This window comes from Amia ocellicauda, chromosome 21 (genome assembly GCF_036373705.1).
Source record: "Amia ocellicauda isolate fAmiCal2 chromosome 21, fAmiCal2.hap1, whole genome shotgun sequence".
NCBI lineage: Eukaryota > Metazoa > Chordata > Actinopteri > Amiiformes > Amiidae > Amia > Amia ocellicauda.
Genome location: NC_089870.1, coordinates 18,382,031 through 18,396,107, shown reverse-complemented (window position 1 = coordinate 18,396,107; position 14,077 = coordinate 18,382,031). Strand labels below are relative to the sequence as shown.

Below are 14,077 nucleotides of genomic sequence, written 5' to 3'. Positions count from 1 at the left end.
ACACACGGAGGCCTAGGTGTAAAATAAAAATGAAAGGCTGTTGTTTTAAGCCTTGTGCTTTGCAAGACAATGCCTAGAAGACTTGCATACTAATTGTGGGAAGACCTTGTCTATAACTGAAATAAGCAGTACAGGTGCTAAAACGAATCCATTTATTAGTCTAACAAAAAGCAAATGCACTCACAGGCTTTCAGGACGAATAGCCCTGTTCACTAGGTGTAAAGCACTGGAGAAAATGAGCTTCTATAAACACTAATGGATTATTTTGCAGTTGTGGGTGCAGCAAGAAATATTAATATGGAATTTGAGATGTACTACAAAATGAGAACCGTGGATGACAAAGGTGCTAATGATGGCAATATCTATCACACATATGGAACATCTATTTAATAAATATTACAAACACAAAAGTATTCATCCCCTTAAGCCTGTAAACATTTAAGATCCACAATAACACACATAATAATGCAACTAAACTGTTGCACTATTTGGAAATCATTTTTATGTGACTGTAATCACATTTCCCCAGATTTTAGTCTACTTTTTCTGTTGTGTATTATGCTGGTTAAATATGATGGGGGAAGAAACGTATCTGCTATGACACCCACAAATACAGTTAATAAAAATCACAAAGCATATACTATAGACTTTCACATTACTTCACAATCACATCCTTCTTCAATGACAACCAAATACAAGAGGTGTAAGAGCACAAAAAGTGCTCTTATTGCTTCGGTTACAAATCAAATGTATTTTTTTTAAATGTAATGCAACACAAGCAGTAAACAATCAAAGTTTATTGGATTTTTGTGTTGCGGTAGATGAGTTATCCCCTAAAACGAGGTTACAAAGCGACTGGAACTGACCTGAAATGCAAGTGGCAGAGATGCACAAAACTAGTGCTGTCTAAATGAAATCAATGTCTGTTAAAAAAAAAAAAAAAAAAAGAAAAGGAAATCGGATCTCTCAATATGACAAATGTTTTTAATAGAAATTTCAAAATTAGAAAGGCGATATGTGAATACGGAGAAGGACATTGGTGGATGATTTATTTGAAAAAGTTTATCTGCATTTAAATCTCTCAAGAGGCCCGGACTCCTTGGCACTATCATCACAGGGGACCGAGCGTTTTTCTTCTCACCGTCACTAGGGAAGTCAAGAAAAAAAAAAAAAAAAAAAAAAAAAAAAAGGAAAATAATAGAGTTCCTTCATGCTGCAAAATATCACTTTGCGAAAGACCATCTATCAATCAATAATCCATTACAATCTTATCTCTTTCTGCTTGCACATGGACCCGTCACTGTTTCAGTATCATCTTCTTCTGTGGCTTTGCAATGTCTTTAAAAACCCAAACAACTACTTTTACAGCCCAAGGATTAGACTGATCTAGCGAGATTAATATGCCTAAGTAATGCTTAACGATAATCATTGCTGATCGGTATCAACTAATGCCAATAATCCCAGACTGAAATAGGAGGCACCTTAACCAACTCTTAAATTAATAAAGGCTGTGTTTACGGTGGGACGCTTTGTGCTGGCGAGGGGATTTAGTGTGTAAGAGAGGCAAGGGAAAGTAAAATAAATACACAAACCTCACACTCTTCCAACAGTTGGTGAGTAAATAAATTAAAACATTACAAAGTTCACTGCCTTGCATGCGATTTTGATTCCGGTCTTCTCAGCTTTGTACAATAAAGTTCAGAAGGATATTCCCATGTTGTAGATTTGCAGTAAGAGCAGTGGTTTCGTTTCCTGATGCGTCTCTGGATGGTATGTAAAGAACACAAGACCGTACAACACTACTTCTTAGCCTTGTCAATAAAAACGACTGGGCTTACCTCGTTCACATTAATGCCATTCCTCATCATGTATTCCCTGTCGTTCACCTGGCCGCCCTCCACGAACTCCATGGTGAGAATCCGTTTGGTAGAGAGGTCCCAGAAAATCTTTGGAACCTGCAACATGACATTTCGGGTTAACAATCACAGAATTCATGCTAAGCTGAAAATAAATTGCTTTTATTTTAGTAGCTTTACACTTAAAACGAAACATATTTATAAACGCAGAAGTTGGCAGGTCAAATCTGAAGTGCTCCGTACATGTAAATGTTTTATTTACGGGTCTAGCACAAATGTGGTGGTTGTCAATCATTTATAGGTGAATGTTTTTGTATTATAATTGTTTACCATCCCCTTTAGTATTTTAAAAGAGAGAACATGCATTTTCTCAGAGCGATCTCAGTAATGAATCCACTAACACAAAAAAAGTCTCCCTCATTTTCATAAAACCTATTTCGAACAAGATCGTTCGACAACCATGAGACAGTCACCTCGCAACCATGGTATTGCAATGATGCTAAAATAAAGATAAGACCATCTTCATTAAACACACACGAGCCCTCTGCGTTTCTTAATCACCCGCATTAACGAGAGGTCTCGACTGAGGGCCCCTGGTAAGTACATTTTCTTGTTGTGTTAGTCCAATATGACTTTAATGGCTTTCTGACTAGTTGCTCTGGCTTTGGTGCATCATGTATTGTGGCACATTTCAGTTTTTAATGCAGTCTGATATTGTAGCTACATGCTCTAGGTGACTTATCACCTGGCTGGTTGCTTTTAATGTATTTTCTCTGCCTCTTGCTTGCTTTAAAAAAACAACAAAACAAAACAAAACTGCAGCATATTGTTGACCTCTTCTTTGAAAATAAAATCCATTTTGAACCATTTTGTTGCATGTCTTCTATTTCTTAAACAGACCTACCCCGAAACAGTCTCCTCCAAATGGCAATACGAATAGGTCTGGAACATTCCCTGCTAATTAACCCTCAGGTAAATCCGACCTCTTTACAGACTTGATGTAGGAACTGGAGAGTTCATTTTCACTGCGCTATTGTGGCTGCACTGCCATCCTATTTGAGGAATGTAATAGCCGTATTAGGCCTAAATATCTCTGAGTGTCGACCAGCAATAAGCGCGCAGCACTTCTCATTATCTGAGGGGGTGAGAAAGGTCCTTTTGCTATTCATTAAAAAGAAAAGGGACTTGTTAGGAGGCACTTGCTGGTGGTTATGACCGATTATTTACCTTGTGAAGTTCCTTTAAAAAAATATATATTCAGCTGCTTTAACAAACAACGTCTTCTCAAGTGGCCCCTGAGCACCTTTTATTTCAAACAGATTTGCTTTCAACTTTTACTCGATCCAAGGTCAGAGCACGGCCACCCGAAACGCTTTATCAGACAGTCTCAACACCTCTGTGTCAAGTACCTACTAAACCCTGTCGTTTAATGAGAGATTAAAAGCCCGAGGACACCAAGGTGATTTTTATTCTTGTCCTCGGCGGCGAACCCCAATTACTGTGCAAAAATACTGCTCTGCACCATCAACACATCCTGTTTGTGTGTTTGTAGGTGACTATAATACTGGAATATGGTATGAATTTCCAAGCACAACATTTATTACCAGAAGCACAACTTGAACTCCACAATTCTGGGCTACTATTGCCCCAACAGGCAGAGACTGGGCAAGAGTGTGTGTGTTGTTCTGAACCTCAGTTTGGCAGAGAAAATTACTTAGGATTAGTCAAAGTCTGGGGGGAAGGATTTGCTGAAGATACTATTGATCTCTCTACTTTATTTTTAATTTCCTTGAGATATAATTTGTATTACGTCACTCTGATAGCATCTCTTATCAACTGCTAGGGAAGCCAGCGTGCCTGGCAGGCCTGACCGAACACTTCCAAGGACTAATGCGTGTTATCTCCGAGTCTTATTTTAATAATTCAGAGCATTGGACAGTTTAGGCTCTGTGATTGTGTGTGTGTGTGTGTGAGTGCGTGGTTACATTACGTTCTGTTACATTTGTGGTTGTGATGGGGTATGATTCAATAGCGAGGAATATACCCTACTTTGCACAGGAATATACCCTACTTTGCACAGCAGTCTTAAGGAAATATACTCAGAGACAGTGGTGAAAATCCTCATGCTTCAGGAAGCAGCATAAGGGACTATGACTGCTGGTGTTTAAAGGCACTGATCTGACATAAAACTGAGGTCTTTTCTGTTCTGAAGGGATTAGAGATAGGGATCAGACACACAGAATCAGGTGTCTCGACTAAAGTTCAGATAAAACCCCCAGCTAAATGCACATCAGCCTCGTTTTCCAACAAAAATTCTGCAAGGACATGGTTATTACAAAAAAACAACTGTTCTATCTCTAGACTAGAAGATACATCTCTGTAGAGCAAGAACATCTATTTTTTCTACAATAGCCCACATATTAATATACATCTATAAACCTGGCGTAGTTTATTTATGAAGATCGTGGCTTTATAACTTCATATTCGGAGACTGATCGTTCGGATATTCATACCTTCAGGAATTTGAAGTGCTTAAGCATCTCTGCGACTTTTTCAGCGTTTCTCCCTTCGTTTAAAAAGTCCAACTCCAAAGGCATGTTCTTCTTAGCTTCCTCAACCAACCACATGAAGTCAAAGTCTGGGAAGAGCCAGGTCACCGACTGCAGGAGGAACTTGAGAACAAGAACCAAACGGCAACTATTAAACATTAAATATATCTATTCAATACATTAACTGTTTGGTACCAGATCTGTGTCAGAAATAATTATTCTGTTGCCCAGTAGCTTAGAAGACATGTGACAGTGTCTGTCATATTGTATTCATATATTTGGGTTCTTAAACAAACCCAAAATGAAATCTTAGTTTTTTCCGAAGCTAAAATTGTACCATTAAATTATATTTCTATTGTTTCTTTATCATTTAAGAGGAGGACTCTGTAGACAGTGTTTTTAAAATGGCATTGGCTGCAGAATTATATTCACAACAGACAACATATTTCATAATAACAGTAATTGTGAAATACTCTTACCAGCCAATCACTCATTAATGACTGTGCCGAGGGTGAAAGCCACGCATGGTCACTGAAGGACATCGTAAGTGACTCGCAGCTATTGTAACAGCTTCCATAATTACCTCCATTACCGCGATGTCCTTGGAACTCTGGGACTGCACTTTGGGATGCTGCACTTTGACAGCCACCGTCCTCCCATCATGCAACACTGCCTTGTGGACCTGGGCTAAAGACGCCGCCCCTTCTGGGTTCTCCGAGAAGCTCACGAACAGCTGTCTAATCTGTTAAAGGACGGGAAGGACACTTTAGAGAAATAAACATTCACGTCGATTGCACTTGCTTGCACTGCAGGTCAGGGGGTGTTTATTTTATTGAAAGGTCCATTTCCCTCACAAAAACAATATTTGACAAGTTCCCTTTTAATAAGACAAACAATTAATGACTATTGTAACCAAAGCTGTCAGTGAAACAAATCAGAAAATGAAACACATTGAGATGTCTTACAGATACACACAGCTGCTTTAAACGCACTAAAACGGCAGCAAATATTTGTAATTATTGGGTCATAGATTTCATATCTGTGGAAGTACCCAGTATGGAAATAAATGATACAAAAACAAAGTAAACAACCCTACAAAAGATGAATAGCTGCAATTCAAATGTTGTGTTGCTGGCTTGTTATCATATCAAATCTCCCGACACATTCCCTGAATGTTTAAAAGTGTATTTTCTGGTCCAGAAGAATCCCCTCATTGATCTTCTGCTGTACATTGATTTTTGGCAAGGGTAGGAATATTGACATATGTATCGCATTAAACACACAGCATGCATGTGTGGCGGCTGGCGGGTTTATCTGTCTCAAGGGTGGGGAAACCTCAGGAAAGCCTGGCGTATGTAAAGTATGTTGGATATTCTGCACACCAAAAGATTGAGATATTTTCTGCAGGCTATTATTTAATTGGTACATGTATTTCTTTTCAGCATGAATATATCTCTCTATATCTCTCTCTAAACATACAATAAAATGAACAATTATATTCTCAAGCTGGCTTCGGAAGGCCATGTAAACAAATACAAATTAAATTGCACTAATTTGCAAATCAAACTGTACATACGTATCAAAGTACATTTTTTAGAGGTAGTGTTTGAAACTGGAATCTCCTTTGAAGAGAGAAGATAATGCATTTGAAAAGGATCAGTGTAAATAACAAAATACATCAAGATTTAGTGATATATGTTGAAGTGAGTTGGGCATAATACAATGTAATGATATGTAGGCCTAAATGCTAATGTATTTCACTAAGTTATTCTGTCAACAGGCCTACATGACGGGGGAGACAGCAGGTGCACAATTACTGTCTTTTGTTCGTTTATGGGTTAAACTCGCACATCTCTACACAGAAGACAAAACCGCAACACTGGTCCTATGGCAACATTAACCATTAAAACTGGCACAAACTGATGCCAACTGATTTTCTCTCATGAGCCCAGTAATTTGAGTACAAAAGGGAAAAAGCTGTTATAGCTATAGTGATATGCTATACAAAGACTACAAGCCTAAAGCAGTGACTGTAAAATATCAAAATGGCGGGCATGTTTTTGTTTGAATTGGTCCTAAATCAAATCAGATGTGGGCCAAACCATAATACATCTTAGCTTTCAGATGGGAAGGAAATGGTTTGTTTGTTTGGTCCAAAACATGGATACAAGAGGTTCTATTGCAACAACAACCACAGAAATGAAACCAAACCTACGCCAACATATTTTCCCAAGCATGTACAATAAATTTGCCCTGTTCTTACCAAGAGTTTACCCTTGAAGTTATGTACACAAGGATTTTAACGCTTTCACTACATTTCATAATGTTAGTTAGGGTTGTAATGCGGCACAATCCCATTGTGTTTTTCCTTCCGCAAGCAGTCGGTTTAAATTTAATTCCTACAGCTAAGTATCACAGCCTGCGATTCATGATTGCATTCTCTGCTGCTCTGTAACAGCACCTGTCAAGTCTGCAACAGGGCTCCTTTCGAGGCCTCCGCAGTTTCCCCTTTTAGTCGGCAATGTGTGTTTCATGGCACCTCTGCAGCTTGACATGTTGGCCTACCATCTGCTGCTCTCGCCACTCCGACAGCTCCACCTCTCCATCCTCCACCTGCTCCTCCCTCCATGTTCGCCTCTAACTGTCAACATGACACATGCGCCAGTGCCGCTCCACCTGCCAAGCCGGCTTCCAGAAACCTAACTAAAATATCTGGCATTTCCTGGCCTTATTTCCAGGAGAGTTCAATCAAACGGAGTATTTTTCAAAGCACAGCACCACACTTTGTGATTTATGTCTTTAGCATTTTTCTGGGGTCTGTCAAAGGAACTGTGAAGTCTCCAACAACAAAAGTGTCATCTCCTGCAGCCCGACAGCTGTGGATGCGGCACCAGCAGGAAGCGAAGGACAGAGTCTGTGGCAAGAGGTGCAAAAATAAGAAAGTAAAAAGATGCATTCACATATCCTCAAAAAATATACCACAACATTTGAAGACCTTAAAAACTTTACATAAACATCAAATGCTTATCAAACATCTCTCCAAATTGATATTCCATTTGAAAAATCTAGGTTGGACACAAAATTGAATGTTGCGGACAGAAAACTGCAGAACTTTGCGTTCTGTTTACGAGCACATGGACAGAAGACTCCATTCCAAAAACCCGACACAAAAAAGACAAGCTGTTCTGAAAACCAGGTCATTAGGTCTATTGATCTGTTGTGCTGCTGTGCGCGATTCCAGCAGAGGCCCAAGCTAAAGCCTGCGAAAGCCCACTTGAAACGAGACGAAATCCCAATCAGCAGCATTATGAATCATGAAAGCAAGCAGCTTACAATAGCTCCTTTTTCCTCCCGTCGGTGTGAACTGGATTTTGTGAAGGATGAATGGCACCTTCTTACCACACTTTACAAAAACCCAAATAGCACCGCACCTAACACAGACAGAGGGCTAAAAGGAGAATTTCAATTATTTTAAGCCAAGTCATCTCCTGAAGACCTATTAATAAGATACTGTGCTCAGACAAGGCCTGGATGAACTGCGCAGCTGCTTGTTTGCTCCCTGCTAGCTTCATACGAACATGCCGTGTTTTTGTCCCCGTTATCAATCACTGCGCCAGGGTTTCTGCATGGCTAGGTATTTGTCATGCTGGTTATATAACAACATGCCATCCATCTGTCCAAGACAGGTATTTCCTAAAGGGAAATTAAAGTGTTTTTCTTTTCTTTTTTTTTCAGGGACATGTGGAAAAATAAATAAGATCCTTAAGTGCCTGCACTATGTTGCTGAATCGTAAGTCTGGGAAGTACAATCTCATGTTCACCAGAGGCACGGGCGACTTTACAGTTATGGCACTTTTCCCAACACCTTCTAAAAACAGTTGGAGTGCGAAGTTTGAAGTATGAACTTAACAGGCATTACTGGCTGAATTCCACCGAATGGAATAGTTTTTATTTACTGTAAATTCGACGCTAAATCAACATGACACACTTATGGTCTGGGTGGCGAAACCGATGATTTTGTGACATCACTACAAATGCATTAAAGAATGCAATCTCACTTTATGGCTGATGTAGTTTTACACATCCATAAAGTTTTAATTCCATGCCATTTCCAATGTTTAATTATTTACCAGTCTTGAAATGATGCATACCTTTATAAAACTTAAGTACAGGGTTACGTCAAAGACATTAATGGTGCTGTAAGAAACACAATAAGGGTGGTTCGTTCTATCATCAATAAGAACTTGTTAAAAATGAAAAGGAGAATGAATCTCAGGGAATCAACAGCCCATATTTAGATTCTGTGCTTCACAATGATTAAACTGTTTGATTACATATGCTGTGCAACCTCGTCACCCACTCATGTTTATTTACTTGTCTATCTATCTATCTATTTATCTATCTATAGTTTCAGGGATGGCCTTGACCTGCAAAAGCAGATCATATTATTTTGCTACCCATCTACACCTGGAAAACAACACGTATGTTACAGACGTACGTTTAGGCCTTGGGGCAATAGTGTGTTATTTTAACTGGACTGTTACTTCAGTAGACTTCAGTGCGAGCTCAAAACCAATTTCCTGCTACAGGCATATGGAAATAACAGCGCAAACCTCCATTCCCACCCACAGAACGGCTCCAGAAACAGATGAAGCACTATTAAAGTCAAATAAAGCAAGGTAAATCTTCTAATGGTTTTAACTTTCTCTTCACATGTGCTGCCAAGAAAATGCACGCCACTCATGTGTTTTAATTCCTGCAGAAAAGATGACTAATTAGAATGCAAAGATAGTATTTTTAGAAATATTGGTAGCTCTCCTTTCAAGACCTACATTTTTGTTGTTTTTGTTGGTTTCATTACTTGAGATGACACCGAGTGATTTACAGTCTGCAATCCGCTGATTGATCCTCTACAATCCAGCTTCCGCACAGCTCACTCCACTGAGACGGCTCTCCTGGCAGTCATTGACTCCCTCAGCTATGCTTGGGCGGCTTCCCTCTCCTCAGTCCTCATCCTCCTCGATTTCTCTGAAGCATTGACACTGTCGATCACTCCATCCTCCTCTCCTGCCTCGCTGACCTTGGAATCTCTGGGACAGCTCTCACCTGGTTCTCCTCCTACCTCAGCGACCTGACCTACCAAGTGACATGGCGAGGTTTCTCATCCATCCCCCAACCTCTCCTCACAGACGTACCCCAAGTATCCGTCCTAGGCCCCCTCCTGTTCTCTCTCTACACTCGCTCCCTGGGCCCCCTCATCGCAACCCATGGTTTCTCATCATTTTTACGCATATAGCCAGATCTTCCCGTCTTTTCCCTCCTCTGACCCTCTCATCCCCTCTCGCATCTGCTGTCTCTGCCTGGATGCACTCGCACCACCTCAAGCTCAACCTCTCCAAATCTGATCTCCTCTTTTTTCGCCACTCTTCCTCACCTTCTGCTGATCTCTCCATCTCAATCCCCTTGGAATCTACGACACTCTCTTCCTCTTCTTCCGCCAAGAACCTAGGAGTCACCCTCGATCCTGTGCTCTCCTACAATCAGCACATCACCACGCTGACAAGCACCTGTATATTCTTCCTGAGCAACATACGCCAAATCTGTCCCTTCCTCACAGACTACTCAACTTAGCTGCTCGTCCAGTCACTGGTCCTCTCCCGCCTGTACTACTGCAACTACCTCCTGGCCGGCCTGCCTGCAACTACTACCCACCCGCTCCAGCTCATCCAGAACTCTGCGGCTCGTCTGGTATTCTCTCTGCCCCGATTCGCACACGCTACTCCACTGGCTCCCGATACCGGCACGCATTCAGTTCAAGACACTGACCCACACCTACCGCTGTCTCGACCACACAGCCCCAAGCTACCTTCAGACCCTCATCTCCCCATACATGCACTTTGTATTCCTCTTATATTTTGTAAGTCGCCCTGGCCAGGGGCATCTGCTAAGAAATAAATAATAATAACATAGTGTGAGTCATACAATCTCTTTGTAGTGGAAAGCAGAGCGATGAGACGATATTTGACACTCCTAGTTGTATCTCTAATATAACGACAGAAAGGAAGACTATCCCAAGCATTTATGGCTGGACAACAGTAAAGCTCTCCTGGATGATTTCTCTGGGGTGCTTGTGAACTCAGTACAGTGGGTGGAAGGGACAGGGACCACCTGCCAGTTTATGAACTGCAAATAAGGTGAGCGGCACAGACTGCCAAAGATCGCTGGCCATCCGGTCCTCACATGGACAACTCGCCTTCTCACCTACACCTGCCTTCAAAATCAAAATCTGGACCAGGGTGGACATTATTTAAGTACGTGTTAGCTATCCTTGGATATCTGCACACCTTTGCTTGTTTCAGATGATTAATTAAAAAAACATTTGTGCATGGAAGTATATTTTACCCTTACGTTTTGGTATTGTACAATAATAAGTTTGCATCTTAAAAACATAGTGAATCTTCTGTTTCAAGGATAGGAAAAGCTTCATTTTTAGTGGCTTACAGTATTGCAGATATAATTAATTTAAACACAGATGCCTAATTGTAAAAAAACCAAAAACAAATGATGGATAATTGCTTATTTCAAAATCTCTATGTTCACTTTTGTGTCGGTGTTCCATTTTCACTTTTCATCATTCCTATTCAATCAGCCCACACAGAGCGACTCTGTTTACATGTGACCCGGTCCATCCTTTCTAAAATTATCTGTTAATCTGCATTTTTGCTGAAGCTTATCTAAAGCCACAGATGACTGGGACGAGAGATCGCTGCGGGTCTGCCATCGCCTGATAAAACCAGCTGACCTCTGACTCTACACTGGAAAACAAAGCCATTATTATTTCTCATTTAAATCTCAATAAAACATGATTGCTGTGAAATATTTAAAGAGAACAAAGATTTCAGTTTAGCCCACTCCCACAGAGCTGAAAAAAATCAATCAGCATAAGGAAATACTTTTGTAAATATTCTTCTGGGCCAACAACTCATACAAAGATAGTGTATTTGATGGAAAGTATATATACACACACATAAAACATATCTATATCTAACTAGCTAGATATATACATTTTAGAGAGATGCTTTATTTTCAGTTTATTTTGAGGATTTTACAATTATAACTTGTACTTAAATTATAACCAGTATTATAAACATTCCAGATGTTGATATTGCTTTCTAAATCTGTTAGTCTTTCTGCAGACTGGCATACAATTCAGTTAACTCCTGGTCACCCTAACAAATCAGCACAAACACCCCCCCAAAATGTGTCAATTTGCTTAGTCAAATCAAACTGGATGCATAATTGCAAGCCATGGGCAAATCAGAGGATAAAATTATATAAATTAAAGCATTGGAATAAGACAACATGGCTAAAGACAGCTGACCTACATTTTCAAAGTAGCAATCATGCCTAAATGTAAAATGTATGGTTAAGGAAATAAACCCTCTAATAAATCACATTTTAAATGAAGACTCAACAACCATACATTTTTCAGAGAGTGCTGGTAATTTTAGGCCATTACTCAAAAATGTCTACAGTTCACCAACAATTCTTCAAATTCAGACCAAACAGCCCATTATCAACCTCTCTGCCCTGTAGACACACACACATATCTCACCTCCAATTTAGATTAACCAGGATTTCACTGGTTATACTGCCATTAAATGACAAATCCACATGTCATTTATTCACGATTTCCAGCTATTACAAATTATTGCTTTGATGTAATTTCTATTTTCAAAATTCGGGATTAAAAGGTCAGTTTACTGATGCAATTTGCTAATCTGTCACTTAATATATTCGTAAACATATGGAGACATGAAATTCACAGGGAAAATACATGATTTACTCACATGCAACGAACATAAAAAGTGGTATTGCTTTTTAATTCTCTCCAGTCCTTTAATGATGATACATTTAGATCTACCAGTAAATCATACAAAAGTACACATGACGGTGGAGTGTTGATATTTATTTATTGGCCAGAGCTCTGAAAATTCATAATTCTGCATAATTTGTAATTGGCAGTTGGCTGGAATTTGATTTAGTCTGGGCCTTACTCAGCCTAACCAATCTATGTCCTACAGACTATATAACATTTCTGATTTCTGATTATTTCAGATAATTTGTGCAGATATTTTGAGAGTATTTTTATATATTTGGCAGCATTTGCATCACACAAGATTATAAATCCAATGCGAATTGTATAGGAGATCATCAGTATATCTGTAATTGAAATTCGGCGAGTAGGAATGATTTTTCAGTATGGCACACTTTATACATTTAAAAAATCCTTGTGTCGGGAAAATATTACTGGGTTAGTTTTATTGTAAATTTGTTTTAGATTTTATCTTATTTTGGAAATACAAAAATACAATACCCTTCAACGTAAAATTGCTCCTACTTTATCTTCAAATATAAATTGTTTTCATTTGCAGATGCAGTATATTAAAATGCAATTGACTGAATATAATATTTCCCGATTTAAAAACCAAATGTTTCTCTTTTTTTCTTTTCTCATTAATACTTGGTAATACCCAGGGCTGCAGTCTCTAGCATTTAAGTGAAATGAAAAAGAGGGAAATACCAGCCAAAATATCATCCATTATTTTCAAAATACAGCAGTTTTCAGCTCAACTGGCTGTGTAAGAAAATTACATTTCCCTCTTTGGGCTTACTCTCTCATTTATTATATTTTTTCCTGTCATTTCAGCTTAAAAGGGAAAAGAATAACTGGCAAAAGGAAGCAGTAATGTTTGTCAGCTTGGAGGAAACTCAGAGGACCTCTTGTAAGTTCATGTTAGAGGCAAGAATCGCCACACCCAATAGCAGTATCGCCACGGGCCTTTCCAATCGACGAGAATTTAATTAAAGCTAATGAATGCATCACAGAACAAGGGATATCTTCACAAAATGTTTTGAAAGTTCATCAAATAGGCATCTCAGTGTATTCCAGTATCAGATTGTATCCTAATAATGGGCACCTTTACAAAAAAAGACCATAATGATGGCAGTTCGTTGACAAGACCTTTGGGATCGGCGCGCATTTACAGGTTTACATCGTTATTTGCCGCCCCTTCTGGAAAATTATAGGGAAGCCAGGGAAACACAGCTGTGAATCACAAAGCCATCCCTTGGTAGGAACCCCTATTGTAAAAAACACCCACCTCACTGTTCTCAGAGCATTTCAAAAAGGCGAAAAAACAATATGAGAGAGAGAGGGGGAGAGGGAGAGGGAGACAGATACATAGATATATGTACGTAGGTTTCATTATTTTATACACCACTGTTCCTACACAGCATAAAGGGTTGACAGGACACAGAGACTATACGAGAATAGGTGACCCAGAGAGGGCCTGTAACTCGATTACCAAAATGGTCATCAGTAACCATCACCACAGTGCCATTTTAATACAAAACAGCTACATGGTATTATAGGTACAAGATCCCAAGGATGTTATATAAAATAATAATCATGCTGTTTTCTTCTGTGCAGCACTAGAAGATGTGCAGATGCCAGGGAAATGCACGGGTGATTTTTACTGCCGGCACAGGTGCTATATCAGAGGGCAAAGGTCACAGGGGCTATATCAGAGGGCAAAGGTCACAGGGGCTCTGACATGAAATGATCTGTGCTTAGGAGAGTAAAACCCATTGGTAAGGGTTTTTGCTCAG

At 39.6% G+C, this 14,077-nt stretch overlaps 1 protein-coding gene across 2 annotated transcripts in view; it reads right to left on the bottom strand.

Moving 5' to 3' along the window:
- adck1 (aarF domain containing kinase 1) overlaps nucleotides 1-14,077 on the bottom strand; it is a 119,686-nt gene that overhangs the window by 44,070 nt on the left and 61,539 nt on the right. For both annotated transcript variants that reach the window (XM_066694799.1, XM_066694798.1), the window contains exons 5-7: nucleotides 4,989-5,147; nucleotides 4,370-4,528; nucleotides 1,839-1,955 (exon numbers count right to left, since the gene is read on the bottom strand). In XM_066694799.1, coding sequence (XP_066550896.1) covers nucleotides 1,839-1,955; nucleotides 4,370-4,528; nucleotides 4,989-5,147 — 435 coding nt within the window. The remainder of the gene's footprint in view (nucleotides 1-1,838; nucleotides 1,956-4,369; nucleotides 4,529-4,988; nucleotides 5,148-14,077) is intronic.